General features: G+C 37.8%; 1 protein-coding gene across 5 annotated transcripts in view; it reads right to left on the minus strand.

Moving 5' to 3' along the window:
• LOC104593943 (ATP12 protein-like protein) overlaps nucleotides 1-20,740 on the minus strand; it is a 51,182-nt gene that overhangs the window by 14,932 nt on the left and 15,510 nt on the right. For 4 of the 5 annotated variants that reach the window (XR_016076412.1, XM_019197164.2, XM_010254048.3 and 1 more), the window contains exons 3-4: nucleotides 7,307-7,584; nucleotides 3,052-3,203 (exon numbers count right to left, since the gene is read on the minus strand). Coding sequence is in view for 4 of the 5 variants with exons in the window: in XM_019197164.2 (XP_019052709.1) it covers nucleotides 3,096-3,203; nucleotides 7,307-7,584 (386 nt within the window). In the remaining variant the exon portion in view is untranslated. The remainder of the gene's footprint in view (nucleotides 1-3,051; nucleotides 3,204-7,306; nucleotides 7,585-20,740) is intronic. The other variant, XM_088888352.1, reaches the window with a different exon arrangement.

Consider the following 20,740-nt stretch of genomic DNA (forward strand, 5'->3'; position numbering starts at 1 on the left):
CACCTTCATAGATGACCATACTCATGCTTGCTGGGTCTATCTCTTGAAGAACAAATCTGATGTCGGGTATGTGTTTCAGCAGTTCCATAAAATGATAAAGAATGTGTTCCAATGCAACATTCACATACTCCGCACAGATAATGGAGGAGAGTACTTTGCATAGATTCTTGGAGATTACCTCATTCAGAATGGCATATTTCATCAAAGCTCATGTACACCTACCCCACAACAAAATGGGGTTGCAGAACAAAAAAATCGTCATTTGTTGGAGGTAGCTCGATCACTCATGTTTGCTAGTGCTGTTCCACATCATTTTTGGGGAGAATCTGTATTAACTGCTGCCTATTTAATCAATAGACTTCCATCAAAACCCCTCAAATTTCGTACACCAATCAGTTGTCTCCAAAAAGAATTCCCTCATATTCGTTTACTCAACTATCTCCCACCAAAAATATTCGGGTGTTCTGTGTTTGTTCATAATACCAGTCCTACTCGAGGAAAACTTGATCCAAAGGCCATCAAATGTATCTTCATAGGATACTCTCCCACTAAAAAATGAAATAAATGTTACAATCCTGTCACAAAAAAATTATATGTATCCTATGATGTTACATTCCTGGAAGATCAATCCTTCTATTCCCATGATTCTCTTCAAGGGGAGAACTTAATTAAAGATAATCATTGGGATCCTTCGATATCTCTTCCTGTGTCTTTGCCCCAATCTCCATCAGTGTCCACTTTACCATCCTCTGAGTCTCCACCATTACCCCTACCAGATACAACCACAGGTCTCGGTCAAGGGGGAGAATCAGTCCAACAACAAAGTGAACTAATTGTTTACTCAAGGAGGCTCCGTGTTACTCAACAAAACCAATCATCGGAACCTATGGCGAATTCACCACAAGATTCACAAAGAGGTGCTGTTACAATTGATGATCTGGATGTTCCCATTGCTATAAGAAAGGGGGTAAGATCTTGTACTCAACATCCGATTTCAAATCATTTGTCATATTGTCGTTTATCTAACACTCACAGGGCATTTGTATCTCAACTGGATAATGTAACAATTCCTACAAATATATATGATGCCTTGAGAGATTCAAAATGGAAGGTTGCTGTTTTGGAAGAGATGAAGGCACTAAATGACAATAATACATGGGAAGTTGTAAACATGCCTGAAGGGAAGAAGTTAGTGGGCTGTAAGTGGATTTTTACGGTGTAAGTAGGCTTGGAAGGGAAAATAGAGAGATACAAGGCGCATTTGGTTGCTCAAGGGTATACACAAACATACGAGCTTGACTACGAAGAAACTTTTGCACCAGTTGCAAAATTGAACTCTATACAGGTTCTCTTGTCTATGGCAGCCAACTTGGATTGGGAATTGCACCAAATGGATGTTTCAAATGCTTTACTGAATGGAACTCTTGATGAAGAAGTCTACATGAAGTTGCCTCCTGGCTTCGAAGACAAAGAAAAACCAGGATCAGTGTGTGAATTGAAAGTCTCTGTATGGATTAAAACAATCTCCTAGGGCATGGTTCACTCGATTCAGCACAGTTATGAAAAGATTTGGATACACACAAGGATAGACAGGTCACACCCTATTCATAAAACAGTCAAGGGATGGAAAAAAATCAATCTTGATTGTGTATGTTGATGATATGGTAATCACGGGTGATGACAATGATGAGATTACGAATCTCAAGGGCCTACTACAATCTGAGTTCAAAGTTAAGGATCATGGAAAACTTTAGTATTTCCTTGGGATGGAAATTGCTAGAAGCAAAACTGGTATTTTCATTTCTCAAAGAAAATACATCCTAGATCTGTTGAAGGAAACCGGGAAGCTTGATTGTCGTCTAGCTAGCACTCCACTGGAGAAGAATTGGAAGCATAAGATCTCTGAGAATGATCCTCCAGCTAACAAAGAGAGATATCAACGTCTTGTGGAAAAACTAATCTATCTATCACTTACTAGGACCGATATTGCCTATAGTGTTAGCATAGTTAGTCAGTTTATGCATGCTCCAACCGAGAGACATCAGTGTGCTGTTGATCAGATCCTTAGATATTTGAAAGGAACTCCTGGCAAGGGTATATTGTTCAAGAAAAGTGATAACCAGTTAGTTGAGGGATTTGCAGATGCTGATTGGGTTGGTTCGGTTGAAGACAGTAAGTCTACTACAGGATATTGTACAAAGGTTTGGGGGAATGTTGTTACATGGCGAAGTAAGAAGCAAACTGTTGTGTCCAGAAGTAGTGCAGAAGCAGAATACAGGGCAATTGCACAAGGGATTTGTGAGTTAATATGGCTTGAACGACTACTGTCAGACTTAAATGTTCCACTTGATAGTCCAATGAAACTGTATAGTGACAGTAAGTCAGCAATAGCAATTGTACACAACCCTATTCAACATGATCGAATGAAGCATGTTGACAGAAATTTCATCAAATCAGAGATCGAAAGTGGAAAAATTTGTCTATCCTATGTGCCATCTGGATCACAGGAAGCAGACATCCTCACTAAACCATTACTTAGGGTCGGGTTTGAGACAAATGTATCCAAACTGGGAATGATTGATATACATTCACCAGCTTGAGGGGGAGTGTTGGAAAGGGATGACGAGGATTATTCCTTGTGGAATCCGAGTCAAAATCTTTCCTATTTTTTTTAGTTATTTATTTTCTTATTTAGGCTGTGATTATTTTCCTTTTTTTCTTTAGGCTAAATTAGTGGGTTAGTTTCCTAGAATAGCTCCTAGATTGATTCTTAGAAGTTGTATATATTTGTACAGATCTTCTCAATGAAATTAGAACAGAAATCTTCAACTATTTGTTTCTGTTTTCAAATTCCAGATCTGACACTGCCCTTGCTGTATCTGGGTAACATAGCTTTGCACTACTGAAACAGCTAAACCTTTGGTATATGAGAATCAGGAAATTTACTTATTATTCCAATTTCTCGATTGATACAGAAGTCATACTTCCTACATCACATGCTAAGATGCAGCTAAAGAGCTACAACAACCAAGAAAGGACATAAGTACAAACCTGAGAGCTAAGTTTAATTATATCAAGAACAGACAACAAAATTTTCAAGACCTCCGTGACAGTCCAAGGAACACTGCAGCAGATGCAATTTGCACCTTTAGATCAGCAATATCCACATCATGCCCACCTTCAACAAGCCCCCACCGATCAACCTACGTCAAATATGAAAGGAAGCTTACAACCAGATATCCTGATGTGTGTGTCTGTGGTCAAATATGCATGCATATGCATATATATAAAACTGATACTAAATGCACCGTACATCCTATCTGCTAGAAATATTAATATATGAATAAAATATATATATATGTGAATTTCTGCGTGTATATATTGTCATTATCATCAACATCGTAAGCCTTGTTCAAATGATATAGGATTGCCTACATGAATCCTGTTTGCCATTCCATTGTGTTCAGTACCATATCTATTGTTAAATTATGAGCCTTAAAATCATTTCACTATTTCAACTCATGCCCTTTTTGGTCTGTCCCTAGCTCTTCAGCCTGTTCAACTTGTAAGAATCAGTTCTATTTACTAGTGCTGTACATAATCTTCTTTGCACGTCATCAAACCATCTTAGTCTACATTGCCTCAGGTTCTCAACTATTAGAGTTACTCCCAAGTTCTTCAAATAAGTTCATTTCTGATCTTATCTTTTCTGGTTGTAGTGACAATGGGCCGAATGGGACTTAGTAGTTTTATTTCTTTTATGCTATGTTTTAAGTTTATGTTCTTTTAGTTATGGTCCTCTTTTTGTTTATTTTATTAGTTCTTTAGTGCTGGCTGTGGCCACCCTATTAAGGGAATCTAAGGAATTGTACTCCGTTTTTACATTAAGAAATAAAATATATCTTGAGAGGACTAGAGAGGGGATCGAACATCTTCTCTTCTCTCTTCCTCTTCTTCTTCCACAAGCTTTTGCTGAAACCTTTCATTCTTCTTTCTCTATTTTTCTGATTTACTGCAGGTGTCTTTCACAACTCTGGTTTTCCCATCCATAACGTTCATGTTTCTGCCACGTTCATTTTTTTGGACATGTTCTTCTGCCTAACATCTCATGTCACATGAGACTCAGGACGCAACCCTCCATTTTGCCCACCCTGCACTAATTCTATGGGTGATATCCTACTCAATTTCTCCCTTGTGGGTTATCAAACCAAAGTAATAAAAGGGGTCACATATTGATGCAATAGGGCTGAAACAAACTATCACAAGACAGAAAGAGAGAGAGAGAGAGAGAGAGAGAGAGGTTAGAGGAAGAGAAAGAGAGAAATCCCAAGGAATCACTCTAGGGTTTGTAGGAATTACTCCATACAGCAAACTTGCAAGAGAGCTCTAAAGAAATCTTCATTAGCTTCAAAAGGAAGAGAATACATCTATCTATAGAGTGACTTGTGAGGGCCAGAATATTGTTCACCATAATTACAAAAAGTCATTCCTTGTCTTGTGCATCAAGAAACATAATAACTTTCTCCCTACTAAGTACTAATGCAAATAAACTGAAAATTGAAAGAGAAGCACTACTAAGCTAGAGGAACAAGATGCTATAGCCCAAGCCCACATGGGACTGGTCAAATTGACGAAAATACCCCCGACCAGATCAGTCCAAGTCCCAAGAGTCTTCCCCGTGCCAAATCAGAACTTGTTTGTTGGCCTTCTTACGAGAATAGGTCTAATAGTGCCTGGACCGATCCCCATCACATATCTCTTGGTCTCCAAACCCAAGTGTACTCTGATTTCCATTCCTACTACTATTAGAATTACATCGCATATATTCTATTGCATCCTACTTGTTTTAGAACCTCTTTTCCTGAGGTATTTCTCTACAAATCAAACTTTGCATTTAATCCTTTTTTTAGTCTCGTCAATTAATACAATGTTATCAGCTAATAACACACACCATGGGAACATGTTTACTATGTAGAGAACAGTGTTTTAAAAAAGCAAGGGGTAATTTGTGCCTGAGGCACAAGGTGCAAGACAAGGCACGTGCCTTTCCGAAGCATGGCACAAAAATACAAAAAAAAAATGACAAAAAATTCAAAAAAAATGTAAAAAAATAAAAATAGCAAACATAATATTAATAAAAATGTAAACTTAAATTTTAAAATAAATATTTTAAAAAACCTATTATCTAAAATTAAAATACATAAACATAACATGTAAAGCATATTCAAATGAAAGTTTAAAAATAAAATCAAACATATAAAACATTTTCAAGCATGTAAAACCCACAATTTCTTTTTATCCTCAATTGCATTACTTCAAATAGCTAATGTGATGCAAAACATCTTGCATTCTTGATTCTATGGGCCGCCTTTGTACTAGGAGCCTCGAAGGCAAGCCCAAAAAAGTCCATGTTAGGCTCAAAAAAAACAAAAAGCGCAAAAAATAAAGAAGGCGCACGCCTAGGCTGAAGCAAAAGGTGCACCAGGCACGTGCCTTTTGAAAGTGCTGCACCTAGGGCCTAGGCGAGGTGCATTTTAAGGTATGTGCCTCACCTGAGCACCTGGGCGTGCCTTTCAAATCACTAGTAGGGAAGAGCTTTTTCTAGTCAAGTTGTTTAGTAGGCTTCCCTAAATGACCTAGGAATCTTCCATGCGGCACTCTTTTGTTTGGATCAGAGATTAAAAGGAATCTTCTTATTCCTTTACCCACCTTTTTTCACTCATGGAAAAGTTTTGACCCAGAAAGATGAAGCAGTTACCACCTATTCAAAATAGAACATCTTTTAGGGATAACTTTAAGGCTAAGTTTGGGAGTGCTTAAAAGTAATTGCTTATTCGAATAAGAACTTATTTTGGACTTGAACTGGGACCACACCAATAAGCACTTATTGGTGTTTGGGAAATAAGCCCAAAATAAGTGCTTATTCTAAGAATAACCGTTTATTCAAGAAGCCCAAAATTCCTACTTATATAGAAGTGTTTATACAATAAACACTTATTCAAAATTTTCCTTCCAAAACACTCCCTAATTATATTTCAAAATGCCAATATTGCCCTTTGCTTGAAGAACAAAGGATTTTCTCTATTTGGTGAGGCTTTCTTCTCTACTCTTCTTCTCACAAACTCCATAGCAGCAGCAGCACTACTCCAAGATCAAAGCTGAATCTCGTGCATCCACCATCCAGGTTGGTGAACATTCTTCTCTACTCTTTTTTTTTCATTTTCTCATCTTCAACCAAACAACCACTACATTTGCCCAGCTCTTTTACTCGTTCTTTTCTGTGAATACCAGTTTCTTCTTCCTAAACATTGGAGATTTTCCAAGCTCAAACCAAAAGCTCAAGCATCCAGGTTGGTAAACATTCTTCTTGATGCAGCACTCTTAAAATGAGGGTTAAATGTCTTTTTAAATGAACAAGTGTTTATCGGAGAAAAAGACCACCAAACACCCAATATGAAATAAGTGCTTACTTTTTAAAATGAGCACTTGAAAATTTTGGGTGCCAAACACAAATAAGTGCTTATTCGAATAAGCACTTATTTTTCAAATATTCACTCCTAAACTTGGCCTAAGTATGGGCCGCTATTATGGATTAGGCAAAACTCGTATACATGGTGAGTATATGGAAGATATGAACTATGAATTGAATATATAGCCAATTGAGTGGATCCAGTGTTTTAAAAGCACAAGGTGCAAAAAAAAAAAGCGCAAGGCGAGGTACGCACGCCTTTTTGAAGCAAGGTGCAAAAATACAAAAAAAAAATGTCAAAAAATTCAAAAAAATGCTAAAAAATTTAAAAAAAAAATCAAAAAACATTAAACATAATGCTAATAAAAAATATAAACTTAAATTTTAAAATAAATGTTTTAAAAAAAACCTATTACCTAAAATTAAAAATACATAAACATAACATGTAAAGTGTATTCAAATGAAAATTTAAAAATAAAAGTGAACATATAAAACATTTTCAAGCATGTAAAACCCACAATCTCTTTTTTTCCTCAATTGCATTGCTTCAAGCCTGAACAAGGCGCACGCCTGGGCTGAGGCACATTAGGCGCACGCCTGAAAGGGGTGCGCCTAGGACCTGGGCGAGGCGCATACCTTAAAATGCGCCTCACCTATGCGCCTAGGCGTGCCTTTTAAATCACTAGTGGGTCCTTCATCTAACGGTTGATCTAGATCATCTGCAAAATCCCTCAATGTGGTAAAAATAAGCATGGTCATTTAATAAATCTCCCCTACTTTACCTGGTTAAGAAACCTTTTATTATATGTATATAGAGAATGAGAGAGAAACAAAAACCTGCAAATCTTCTTCAAGTCTAATCAACTCAATGGCCTCCTCAATCTGCAACTTTCCACGAAAAATCCCAATAGAAATTATTAAAGAGTGTGATGCTGCAATCATTGCATCTATTGCAGCCAATTCACAGTCATCTGTGTTCTTCAGAACACTTTCTATTGCTTTCACGAGACCATCTACTTGCTTGCCACCAAAAAAGCTAGAATACACAACAGGCTTGAAACCAAATTCAGATTCCACCCAATTGAGTAAAGGATCAATTTTTTCCACCTGCCGTTCTGCAAATTAGAATGTAATCCAAGAAAAGGATAGCTGTAAGATCACTTAAGAACTCAGTAGAAACCTAAATCTAAAATTTGCAATTGGCAGAGATACTGTACACATCATTCAAGCTAAATGCCTGTGTCACGTCAAAATGTAATCTAGAGCTACAACAAGAATTCCATTACTAAGAATGTTTATTGGACAAAACATTAAAACATGACAACAAAACTAATATTGCTATCTCAGGATACTACAAAGCAATTCAGAATCAACTTGGAAAATCTGAGAAAGAAGCAGGACCAACATCCATGAAGACCAGTTTATGCTTAATCCATATATTCTTTCATGTGTTTAATTTCCATGATAGCTGTAAAGCAAAGATACACTCAATTTGGAACTTTCTGATAGTAAAGTAAAAAAACTTGAAATTGGCAGCAATGGGCACACCCATCTTTTTTCTTAAATGATGACAATAGAAGCTTCTATTAAAAATCAAAAACGACACAAACAAACAAACAAACAGCTTATCCTCCAAGAGAAGAGAAGACAAGACACAAAAGCAGCTTATGCAACAAAGTTGCCCATCCATAGAGTAAATTACAGGCAGCCACCCTGTATTTAGGGGGCAATGACACTTGGCCCCCCAAATTCTGTTCTGTGACAAAGACCCCCCATACTGGATTCCAGCACCTTGTCCAATACTCCATTAATTGGGTTGATTTGTGATGATAAAATGACAAAAATGGGCATGCTAAAGAATAGTATCTCTTTTGAACTAGGATACTGTGCTTCCAAACCCTTGTCAAAGAAGAAACAGAGTTCTTAAGATGAATGAGACACTCTGCTCTAGCATACCCATTTTTGTCATATTGACAGCTTTTGCTCTCAGCCTATTGAATCTCAAATAAGCAATTTAGTAATTTTTACCTTCACCATCAACTCCATTAACAGAGTAGGGGGCAAAGCGTTGGAATCCAGATGTTTAGGGTGATCTTTGTGACAAAAGTCAAAACAAAGTTCTGGGGGGCTAAGTGTCACCTCCCCCAAGGAAGAAAAAGCCCAAAACAAGATACACTCACTCTATCTATCTATCTATAAATAAAACATTGATGGAGTGTTTATAGGACTACTCCATGTATATGCAACCAAGGGCGCCCTAGAAGGACATTATAAGAAGTATCTACATCAATGACATTGAATAGGGTGTTCAAATAGCTCTCCAATTTTGACTTTTTAAAGAATGGTTCTCAACTCATTCTACCCTTTTTATTAAACCTTAGAATGATCAAATATGAAGGAGACAGTTGGCAAGGTGAAATACCCATGATTAATAATTTCTTCAAGGTCAAGAGGTTTACTGCATTTTCTGCAATCAATGTGTCACCTACTATGCCTGACATATACAAGAACAACTATGGTACTCTGTCCCAACCTGTAGATCTTCATCATCGAAAGAAACACATGCCATATATGAGGACACACCTTCAGAGAATTGGGTTGTAGTTCATCCCTAAATTGTTCAAGATTTAATTATGCCTGAATTAATGCTTTTCTCAACTCTAGAGAGAGTTGAAGGGCATTAATGGCATAGAGATATGTTTTAAGTGGGCAATAACATCATACTTGATATGTAATCTTATTCAACCCCCACCCAAAGAGCCATATATACTACATCGTATTAAGAATTACATAAGAGTCCCTTGAGGAGTAAAAGATTAAGAAGGAAAATACAAAAGAGCCCTTAGAGGGGCTGAAATAGAAATACAAAGAATATGAAAAGAAACAAGACTATGTATAGCAGGGACTATAGTAATACAGTACATCAGGTTTCTTCACACTCCCCCTCAAACTGATGCCGGAACATAAGCACCAATTTGCCCACAAGAAACAAATGTCTAGATCTTGTCATGCGCTTCATAAATATCAACGATTTGCAAGTCTGAAGCTACATGAGGAAGAAAGATGGAGCTAGCAAGAAACAAGTCTCAAATGAAGCGACAGCCCACTTCAATATGTTTAGCCCTCTCGTGGAACCCTGGATTGGATGCAATCTTTACGGCACTAGTGTTATCAGCATAGAAAGGAATAGGAATGGGAATATGGACACCAAGATCAACAAGGAGAGACTAGAGCCAAACTATCTCACTGCAGACAAAAGACATAGCCCTAGGCTCTTGTAGATGACTTAGAAATTGTCTATCGTTTTTTGCATACGAGGGAGTCTCCCATAAAGATACACCACCCTGAGGTAGATCGTCTGGTGTCAGGGCAACCTACCCAATTTGTGTCAACATAGGCCCTCAAGAGGATGAAGTAAAGAATATCCCTGAGGTAAAGTACCATGAACATAACGAATAATCTGATGTACAACAGTTATGTGGGGTTGACGAGGAGCTGAAGAAAATTGGCTCACAACCTGAACCGCATGAAAGATGTCTGGACGGGTCATGGTGAGATAAATGAGAGAACCAACAAGTTGTCGATATTGAGTAGCATCAGGAAGCAAGTTACCCTCTGTCTTAGACAAATCAACATTGAGCTCCAAAGGTGTATCAACCTGTTTGGAGGCATATTTCTGCTGACAAACAAAGTAGCCTCGATTATGTTGAATCTCCAATCCCAAGAAATAAGGGAACCCAAGTCTATCATATGAAAGGAATTATGAATTTGAGTTCCTGAATTCCATCATCATCATTTCCAAACAATAACATATCATTGACATATAGAAGAATTGTGATTCCTTGAGATCTTTGACAAATAAAGAGAAAGTGATCTGAAGTACTCTATTTATATCCTACACCAACAGCAACATCCCGAAATTTCTCAAACCATGCATGGGATTTGAGGCCATATAAGGACTTTTTCAACCAACAGACAAGGGAGGGATCACAACTGTATCCAAGTGGAGGTTTCATGTGCACCGTCTCCTTTAGTTCACCATAAAGAAAGGCATTCTTCACGTCTAGTTGATAAATAGACCATGAATGCATAGCAGAAAGAGCCAAGAGAACACGGAAAATAGTAATTTTGGCAACTACAGTGAATGTCTCTTCATAGCCAATATCATATTCCTGGGTATAACCCTAAACAACAAGATGAGCCTTGTACCGGTCTAATGAACCACCAAACTTCAACTTAACGGTGTAAATCCAACAACTCCCAATGACAGAAGCATTTGAAGGGGGAACCACTAGATCCCAAGTGTCATTCTCATGCAAGGCATGAATTTGCATCCATGGCTTCTCTCCAATGAGAACTGGTAATCACCTGCTTATACGAACAGGGAATATCTGTGGTAGATAACACAACAGACAAGGAACTATGGTTTGATAGAAAACCATAGAGATTAGAAGGTCTAGAAATACGAGAAGAACGATGAGGTACAATAGGAATGGAAACAAAATTTGAAGGAACATCACTTACAAAAGGATCAGAAGAGTGATTATCTGAACCGGTTGGAGGTGAGGTCGTAGGCATAGGATCTAGAGCACGTAGCTTTTTTGCAAGAGAAGACGAGAAAATCCTTCACACCAGCTAAAGATGAGACATCTTTTGAATCAAAATTCTACAAAACAGAGACAAATGGTGCAGATAACCTAGCAACAACAGCAAAAAAGGAAATATGCTCAAGAAAAACAACATTCCAAAAAACACGAATCCAATAGGCGGAAGGGTCATAGCAAAGAAATCCTTTGTGGTCTGGACTATAGCCTACAAAGATATACATGATAGATTGTGTAGATAACTTGGAACATTCACAGGATGGAAGATGAACAAAGCAAAGGCACCCAAAAACATAGAGAGTAGACAAGTTTGGAGTACAACCAAACAATTTCTGGAAGTGAGACATATTAGCTAGGACAGAGGAACATAATTAATTAAGAAAACAATCGTACTAGCACCCTTTACCCAAAAAGAAGGGGCAGGGGATTCTTTAAGTAAAGTTCTCACAACATTGAGCACATGTCCATTCTTACACTCAGCCACTCCATTTTGTTAACGTGTATCTAGGCAACTCCGTTGAATTTGTATACCATGATTCTTCATATAAGACAAAAAGTCTCCATCGATGTATTCTCCCCTTGAGTCTAATTTATGTCGAAATGTAGGATAGACCTCTAATTTATAGGGACTAGTGATCTCTTGAGGGAAAAAGGTGGGTCTGGATGGTGTCCCTTCCAAAGCATTGAGAGGATGATGGCACACCACCTTAATTTTAATAGAAGAAACCATTTGTACCTGTGGGATGAGGGAAAGCTTGAAGAGGTATTTCAGAAAGCGAGTCATTATCAATAAGGAAAGTTGAGTCATTATCCAAGGATGTGGGAGCTACTTTTAGAAGGATGGAAAATGTAATGGAAGATTCTTTGTCCAAGCAAGGGGTCGCAGGGAACAAGTGTTTTGGGCTGAACTGTGTGTAAGAGGGTGTATTCATATATCACAGTGGTAGTATCATAGGCTAACCATGGCCATTCACCAAGGAGCAACCATGGTCACTTCCTCATAAACTAACCGTGGTCCCTCACTATAGAATATAGGTGAAGGCTGAACTGTGCGACATTTGGTAAGATCGTAGAGGGAGTGGTAGTTGTAGTCTGTACAGGCTAACAAATGGTCCCCGCTCTACGACCTGGCGCATGTCCCTATTGAATCAACTTGGGCATTTGAGCGAGTAACTGCCTTTGGAAAATTTTGGAATCCTTTAGTACATGCATGTATAAGCTTTCCTCTTCTATAAATAGGTACTAGGTGCACTCTACGACCCGAAGCATGTCCCTATTGAACTAGGTACTATATATATTATACCATAGTTTTCAAGGCATCTAGGTGATTTTGGGCGACACTGGGGCACCTAGTCGCCTAGTTGCCTAGGCGATAAAAAATTTATAATATAAAAATCTAACTTTTGGCTAGTTCCCTAGTTTTATATACCATTCAGCATGTATGCTAATTGAAAAAATAGCAATTATTAAGAACATTAAATTTCCTCTAAAAATGTGGCAAATTATCACGTTTAAAAGATAAAAATCTTTTACATATATTAATTTCATTATTTTCAAAAACAATACTACTATAATAAGTATTTAATAGAGAAAATTCATATTAATTAGCAGCTAAAGATGGTTATCAACTTTATATGATAAATATTCAAGATGGAAAGTAAAATAGAAAAAAAAAACAAGGATGGAGTTTCTATTTTATTTAATTAGAGAGAGAGAGAGAATAGAAAAAATAACTTTATTATTCTATTCTTTCTTTCCTCTTTCTTTTCTTTCTTTCTTTCTTTTTCTCTTCTCAAAACCCTTTGTTCTTTTAAGTTTCAATAGTAAAACATTAAAACAAAGTATAATTGATATATATATATATAGCATATAATAAAATGTATTAACACATACATTAATAAGATACAACAATATAAATGATATTATAAAAGGCGCCCACCTTGTCATTTTTGTCGCCTAGGCGGGCGCCTAGTCGCCTAGAAGGGTGCCCAGTTGCTAAAAGTCAAGGCGTTTGGGCGAGGTGCCCAGCCAAGGGCACCTAGTCGCCTAGGCGATGCCTTGACAACTATGTATTATACTTATGGCAACTAGGTGCACTCTACAACCTGACGCATGTCCCTATTGAATCAACTTGGGCATTTGAGTGAGTAACTGCCTTTAGAATCCTTTAGTACATGCTTTCCTCTTCTATAAATAGGAGATATTATCCCTTACAACATTCTTCACTCTTCTGTTCTTTAGAAAATCCTAATCCCTCTTCATTATTCTCATCTCCTTCTCAACTTTAGAACCTAGACCATAGTTGTCAAGGCATTGCCTAGGCGACTAAGCGCTCTTGGCTGGGTGCCTTGCCCAAACGCCTTGACTTATGGCAACTAGGTGCACTTCTAGGCGACTAAGTGCTCACCTAAGCCCCAAAAGTGACAAGGCGGGGCACCTTATGTAATATCATTTATATTGATGTATCTTGTTAATGTGTGTTAATGCATTTTATTATATGCTATATAAATTATACTTTGTTTTAATGTTTTATTAAAATATCAAAGGGTTTTGAGGAGAGAAAAAGAAAAAAAGAAAGAATAGAAGTATAGAGAGGTTATTTTTTTCCTATTCTCTCTCTCTCTTCTATTAAATATAATAGAAATTTCATCCTTGTTTTTTTCCTATTTTACTTTCCATCTTGAATATTTATCATATAAAGTTAATTAACTTTCTTTAGCTGCTAATTGATATGAAATTGCTCTATTTGTCAAAGAGAGAGAAAGAGAGACTTTGGTGGGTGTGTCAAAAGTGACTGTCGACACCCTAAAGAAAGGTATTTATAATAATAAAAGGCAGAAGGACAAAACTGCCCTTAGTATACAAAAGATAGTGTACAACACAAACTACTGTACAAGAAATAAAATGAAAATACAAAAATAGCCCTCGGCTAACTCTCTTAATCTCTACACTCCCCCTCAAATTGATGCCTAGGAATAAGCATCAGTTTGTCCATGAGAAATATATGTCGAGCCGAGTCATTGCCATTGTCGATGTGTTTGCAAGTTGGAGACCGGAGGACACATGTGGAAGAGAAATAACACCTGCAAGAGGTAGATTGCGAATGAAGTGGCAATCTACTTAGATATGTTTTGTGCGCTCATGGAAGACAAGGTTGGATGCAAATTTGATTTCACTCACATTGTCTACAAAGAGAGGAATAGAGGTTAATGGCTCATTTAGAATGTCATGTGGGAGAGCTCGGATCTATGTAATCTCATTACATACCGAGGACATGGCTTTGTATTCAGCTTTAGTGGAAGATTTGGGTGCAGTGGATTGCATCTTGCACTTCCATGAAATGAGGGAGTTTCCAAAAAATACACACCAATCTGTAGTGGATCGTCGGGTGTTTGGGTATCTTGCCCAATCAGCATCCACATAGACAGTGATGCTAATGGAGGATGAAGAGGAGAAGAAGATGTCATGAGATAGAGTCCCCCTAACATTCCTAATAATCTGATGGACCGTAGATAAATGTGGTTGTCTTGGAGAGGACACAATCTGGCTCCAAGTTGGATTGCATAAGATATATCAGGTCGAGTCATGGTAAGATAGATCAGACTGCCTACTAGTTGACGATAGGGATTAGGATCTTCAAGGAGAGAACCATCATCTTTATTGAGTTTTAGATTTAATTCCAGAGGAGTATCAACTATCTTGGAGTCACTGAGGTTGGCCATTCTAACAAGGTCAATTGCATATTTATGTTGGTTGCAAAGTAACCCTGAGAATTATGGCTTATTTCAAGCCCAAAAAATAAGTCAGAGGACCCAGGTCCTTCATCTTGAAAGATTCACTGAGCAATTGTTTTAAAGTAGTAACTCCTGCATCATTTCCTGTAATAGTATATCATCAACATAGCGAAGTAGGACTGTCACCCCCTTCTCTTGATGTAAGGTAAAAAGGGAATGATCTGAAGAGCTCTAAATAAAGCCGACATTAGTTATAATATATCTGAATCTTTCAAACCAGGCTCTAGGATCTTGTTTGAGGCCATATAGAGATTTCTTTGAGTGACAAACGAGCTGAGGATTAGTGCAATATCCAGGAGGAGGTTTCATGTACATTGTTTCCTTCAATTCACCATGGAGGAATGCATTCTTTACATCCATCTGATGAATTGTCCACAGTTTGTTGTAGATATAACCAACAGAAGTTGTACAGTGGTTATCTTTGCTATAGGAGCAAAAGTCGCCTCATAATCTATCTCATACTCTTGTTTATAACCTTGTGCAACAAGCCTAGCCTTGTACCTATCTAGGCTTCCATCAAACTTCAATTTCGCAAAATAAACCTAGCGTCTCCTAATGAGAGAGGCTTTGGGTGGAGCTTTAACAAGGTTCTGGGTGTCATTCTCAAGAAGGGCTTGGATCTTAGAGTCCATGGCATCTTTCCAGTGAGGAACCGCTACGGATTGCTGGTAAGATTTGGGAATGTTTGTAGTGGATAAAATAGCAGAAAAAGAGCTATGGTTTGGTGAAAAACCATAGCGGTTAGGTGGGCGAGAAATTCTAGAGGAACGACGTAAAGTGGGTGCAATGGGTTCAGGTGGAGGACCAGATGAGCTAACATGGACAAATGGAGTGACTGGATCAATAGCTGACGGTAGAGAGGAGAGGGGCATTGAGATTGATGTAGACCGTTGCCTCCTGAAGTAAGTCAAAAGTTATTATAAGGTGATGTCGATGTACTTGGGAGTATCTGTAGAATCAAAGTTGTGCAACAAAGAGGTAGATGGAGCAGGAAATTTAACAACATGGTCAAAGAAAGACACATTCTCAAGAAAAAATACATTACAAGAGATCCGAATGTGATGGGCTGAGGGATCATAGCAAAGAAATCCCTTGTGATCAGGACTGTACCCCACAAAGGCACACAAAACTTCTTGTGCAGTTAGCTTTGTGCATTCATGGGGTGGAAGGTGAACAAAGTAGACTCAACCAAAGACTCTGAGCATAGAAAGGTTTGGAGGTTTGTGAAAAAGGGACTGAAAAGGTGAAGTGTTGTTTTGGACAGATGGTAGAAGACGGTTTATGAGATACACAACAATACTAGCCGCTTCCACCCAAAACTAGGAGGGTACATGGGAATCTTGCAGGAGGGTTCTAACTACACTCAAGATATGTCTATTCTTTCTTTCTGCCACCCCATTTTGTTGTGAGATACCATGACAGGATTTTTTGGATTGAATTTCTTGTTGTTTCAAGTAAGTTTGAAAATCCCCATCAAAATACTCTCCGCTTGAATTAGACCGTAGTACACATATCTTGGCATCAAACTGGGTAGCAACGTAAGCCTGAAATTGTTTGAATAGAGGATAAACTTCTGATTTCTTGTGGAGAAAATAAACCCAAGTAAACCGAGTGTAGTCATCAATAAAGGTTACAAAATGTTTGTATCCCAATCTAGAAATAACTGGAGACAACCATACATCACTATGTATTAAATAGAAAGGAACTGTAGCATGTTTAGAATGAGAAGGAAAAGGTAAAATATTGCTCTTGCATAAACCACAAGTAATGCATGCTTTATTAACATTTTTAAGAGAAACAATAGAAATCAGCAAACTACTAGAAGCAAACAAACGATTAGGTTTCTTAGAATAAGGGTGACCAAGGCGTTTATGCCACAAGTGTCAGTCATTATTTATAATTAAAAGACTCAAAATCAAAAGTAGTAGAAAGCAAACAAGAAGTAGAAATAGAATCAACATTCTTCTCAAACTCCAGAGCAAAAAGCCGACCCAGTCTAAGGCCCTTCCCCTTTACCTCCTCAGTTTGTTGGTCCCGTATTAAACAACCATTAGAGGAAAACAAAACAGCGTTACCATCTTCTATAAGTTAGTCAATCGAAATCAAATTGGTAGTTAACTGGGGTACAAGTAAGGTTTTGGGTCAATGAAAAGAATAAGACTTTGAGGTATATAAATGTAAATCATCACAACCAAGTATAGGTAATTTTTCACCATTTGCAGTGACAATGTGTTTATTAGGGGGCTGGGTCTTGGGATATTGACCAAAGGTGGCCCTCGTCATGTGGTTAGAGGCGCCATAGTCAATAATCCAAAGGTGATTGGTGAAGGGTAGTAGGTAGGAGACTTACTAGACAAACCAATTATAGAAAAGGTGGAAGAGATGACTGAGGACATGAGCGGCCGAATCTTTTCTTTAGACATACCACCAGAAGTATCATTCTGTCCAGCCACTGAAGTAATAGTAGAGGAGGCATTTCAGTTCTCTATGGAGGTCTGATGGGCTTTATAAGTTCCTTTCTTCTGATTTAACTCACCAACTTTTTGGGGTCGAGTGGGGCATTTTGTAATGATGTGTCTGGACTGTCTGCAATAGGTACAAGTGTTCTTCTTCTTGCAGTGTGAGACAACATGCCCAAACTCCTTGCATTCATAGCACTGTACTTGGGAAAAATCCTTCATTCCCTTAGGTTTTGTTGCCAGAAACACATCTGTGTTTGGATCCTTCCTTCCATCAAATGGTCTGTGTAACAAATCTGGTTTTTGCCCTCAAGGTTTCCCCAAGAATAGTATCTAGATCAGGAAGAGTTCCTCAGCTAAGGATATTGGATTTAACAATTTCAAATTCAGGTCTGAGATGCATTAAGAAGTGCATAATCTTCTTTCTATCGAAGTGATCTTTCATATACTTCACACAACAATATGATGGATCCTTTACCATATGTAGCTCGTACTCTGTCCAGAGATTAATGAATCCTGCATAGTATTCCTGAACTTTCCTTTCTCCTTGATAATATGAAAAGATATCAACTTCTATTTGGTATGGTCTAGAAGTGTTTGATTGTTGATATACTTTCTCAAGGTACTCATACATCTCATATGCAGTCCAGTATCCCCTCATAGGAATTGCAATGTCAGTTTCAACTGATCCTAGGATCCATGATGCAATTTTTTTGTATTATCAATCTTCCATTGATTAAGAACCTTAATATCCGAATCATTAGGTTTAATTACAGATCCATCCAGATATCCCCAAAGTCCCTTTGCCTTAACATGGAATTGAAAGTTAAACTTCCATAATGCATAGTTTGTACCATTGAACTTGATAGAGAGAACATCCATTGTTTCTGATGCCATTGAGGGATAAAGACAGCAATGCACACTTCCAAAAGAAAGATAGGCTTCAAGTTAGAAGGTAGAAAGAAGTACCTTTTAGTTGATGCCTAGAAAAGGAAACTGTAATGGTCTGCTGAACCCAGAAGTAGATCAAAACCCTTCTAGATCAAAGCCGATCCAAACCAAACCAAGTGAATCAATAGATCTCCTCTGGGCAACACCAAATCTAAATTTTCAGGTTGATCTGATGTTTCTACAAACACAAAGAGATCCAAGGAGAAAAAGTTTTCTGATGGCACAACAGTCCAGAAAACTAGTATGTAAAGTTTTGATCGAATCATCCCTAGAAAAGGGATTCAAGGGCACTTGAGGGCTTCCCAAATAGTGTTAGGGAGTCCTCAAGAGAACAGTAAAAACACAGATTGAAATGAAGCTTTATGCAGATCAGATTGTGACCTGTTCTGATACCATGTCAGAGTCAGATCGAGAAAGAGAGAGACAAACACTTTGGTGGGTGTGTCAAATGTAATTGTCGACACCCTAAAGAAAGATATTTATATTAATAAAAGGTAAAGGACAAAACTGCCCTTGGTATACAAAAGATAGTGTACAACAGAAACTACTGCACAGGAAAGAAAGTTAGAGTACAAAAATAGCCCTTGGTTAACTCTCTTTATCTCTACACTATTAAATATTTATTGTAGTATTGTTTTTGAAAAATAATGAAATTGATATATGTAAAATATTTAATGTGATGATTTTCCACATTTTTAGAAAAAAAAATAAAGAGAATTGCTATTTTTTCAATTAATATGCATGGTGGATAGTATATAAAACTAGAGAACTAGCCAAAAGTTAGTTCTTTATATTATAAAATTCTTATTGTCTAGGGGATTAGGTGACTAAGCGCCCCATTGCCACCTAGAATCGCTTAGATGCCTTGAAAACTGTGGCCTGGACCATAATTCCCATAGCCTTACACTGTGATTGTTCTGTATTGGATATTGTTTTGGGTGGATGGGTTACTTTCCAGCCTATTATATTCTCTCTCTCCGTCTCTCTGTCTCTCTCTTTGATCAGCAGCACAAAAAAGAGCAAATCATTAGAAATTAAAAGAGGGCAATACAACAAGAAGTTGTGAAAAAAACCAGAAAACCCAAAACATCCAAAACCACCCAGAAAGATTACAATTGTACCCAAAACATAAGTTATCTGTGAACCTCTTGCTTGGCTAGGCCATCTACCAAACTATTTTCAGATCTTCTCAGCCAACTCATTTGAATAGTCACCCCTCTCCCCTTTTCAACCATCCCACAACTACTTTTGAGTCACCTTCAACGATCAGCCTTCCAAGTTCCAAATTCCAATACCCATTTCTTTGGCCTTTTTGACCCCCAAAATTGTTGCTAAGAGTTTTGCTCTAACCACATCACCTTGCTCAATTGGGCCTGAATGCAATGCATGTATATTACCTTCTTCGTCCCTAATTACCCCTCCAATTCTTGAGGGACCCGGATTGCCTGCACAATGCCATCACAATTCAACTTCATCCATCCACTAATTGGGGGTGACAAATCCTTATTGAAGTACCCATGAGGAGAATGCGTACTGCCTATGAGATGTAAGCATACTTGGAGAAAATATATTATCAATGCAATATATCAAGACAATATTAGATTGAGGCTGAGATTTTTGCTTATTATCAGGGATAGGAAGATTCAAGAATATTATGCTGGTTTCCTTGATTTGTGGGCAGAATATGAACTTGTCCACATAGAACCCTTAGACTCAGCAGAAAATGTCAAGTATCTTTAAAAACATTTTGAGAAGAGGAAGGTGAATCATTTTCTTATGAGATTGAGACTTGAATATGAAACAATCAAGTCTAACATATTGAGTAGAGGAACTCTTCCAGCTTTAGATTTAGTGATGGGTGAACTTTTGAGGGAAGGGACTAGACTTCTTACTACTGTAAGTATTGATGGGAAATCAATGAATTCTGGAGTTGATATTTGCATTTGTTGTTCAAGGGAGTAACAAACCTGTTGCTAAAGACTTCTCAAAGACTCAGTGTTACGAATGTAAAGGATTTGGACACATTGCCTCTCACTGCAAGAAAAAGAATGTTTGCATGTATTATAAACAACATGGGCACATAATTCCAGACTGTCTGGTTAGGCAATCTAAGGGTACTCAGAAAAAGAACTAGCCACGTGCATATCAAGTATTCGAGGGACAAACCGTTGACATCTCTTCTAGCAAGGATCATTCTTCTGCTAAGGGTGAACCGTCTGCATCCATGGATGAGGAAAAAATTTGACAAATGTTATCCTCTGCTATTTCCTCTACCTTTTTTGCTATCGGCCTATCTGGTGAGTTTTTTGGTTATTGTTCTTCTCAGTCTCATTTGGATCATTGATTTAGGAGCAACTAATCATATGACTGGTGCTTACCCCAAACCCCCAAATAACACTTCTAAGACCAACCATAGACATCATTATGGCCAATGGTGAAAAACTGAATATCATTGGTTGTAAT

Source organism: Nelumbo nucifera, chromosome 5 (genome assembly GCF_055504915.1).
Source record: "Nelumbo nucifera cultivar China Antique chromosome 5, China Antique-T2T, whole genome shotgun sequence".
Classification (NCBI taxonomy): Eukaryota; Viridiplantae; Streptophyta; class Magnoliopsida; order Proteales; family Nelumbonaceae; genus Nelumbo; species Nelumbo nucifera.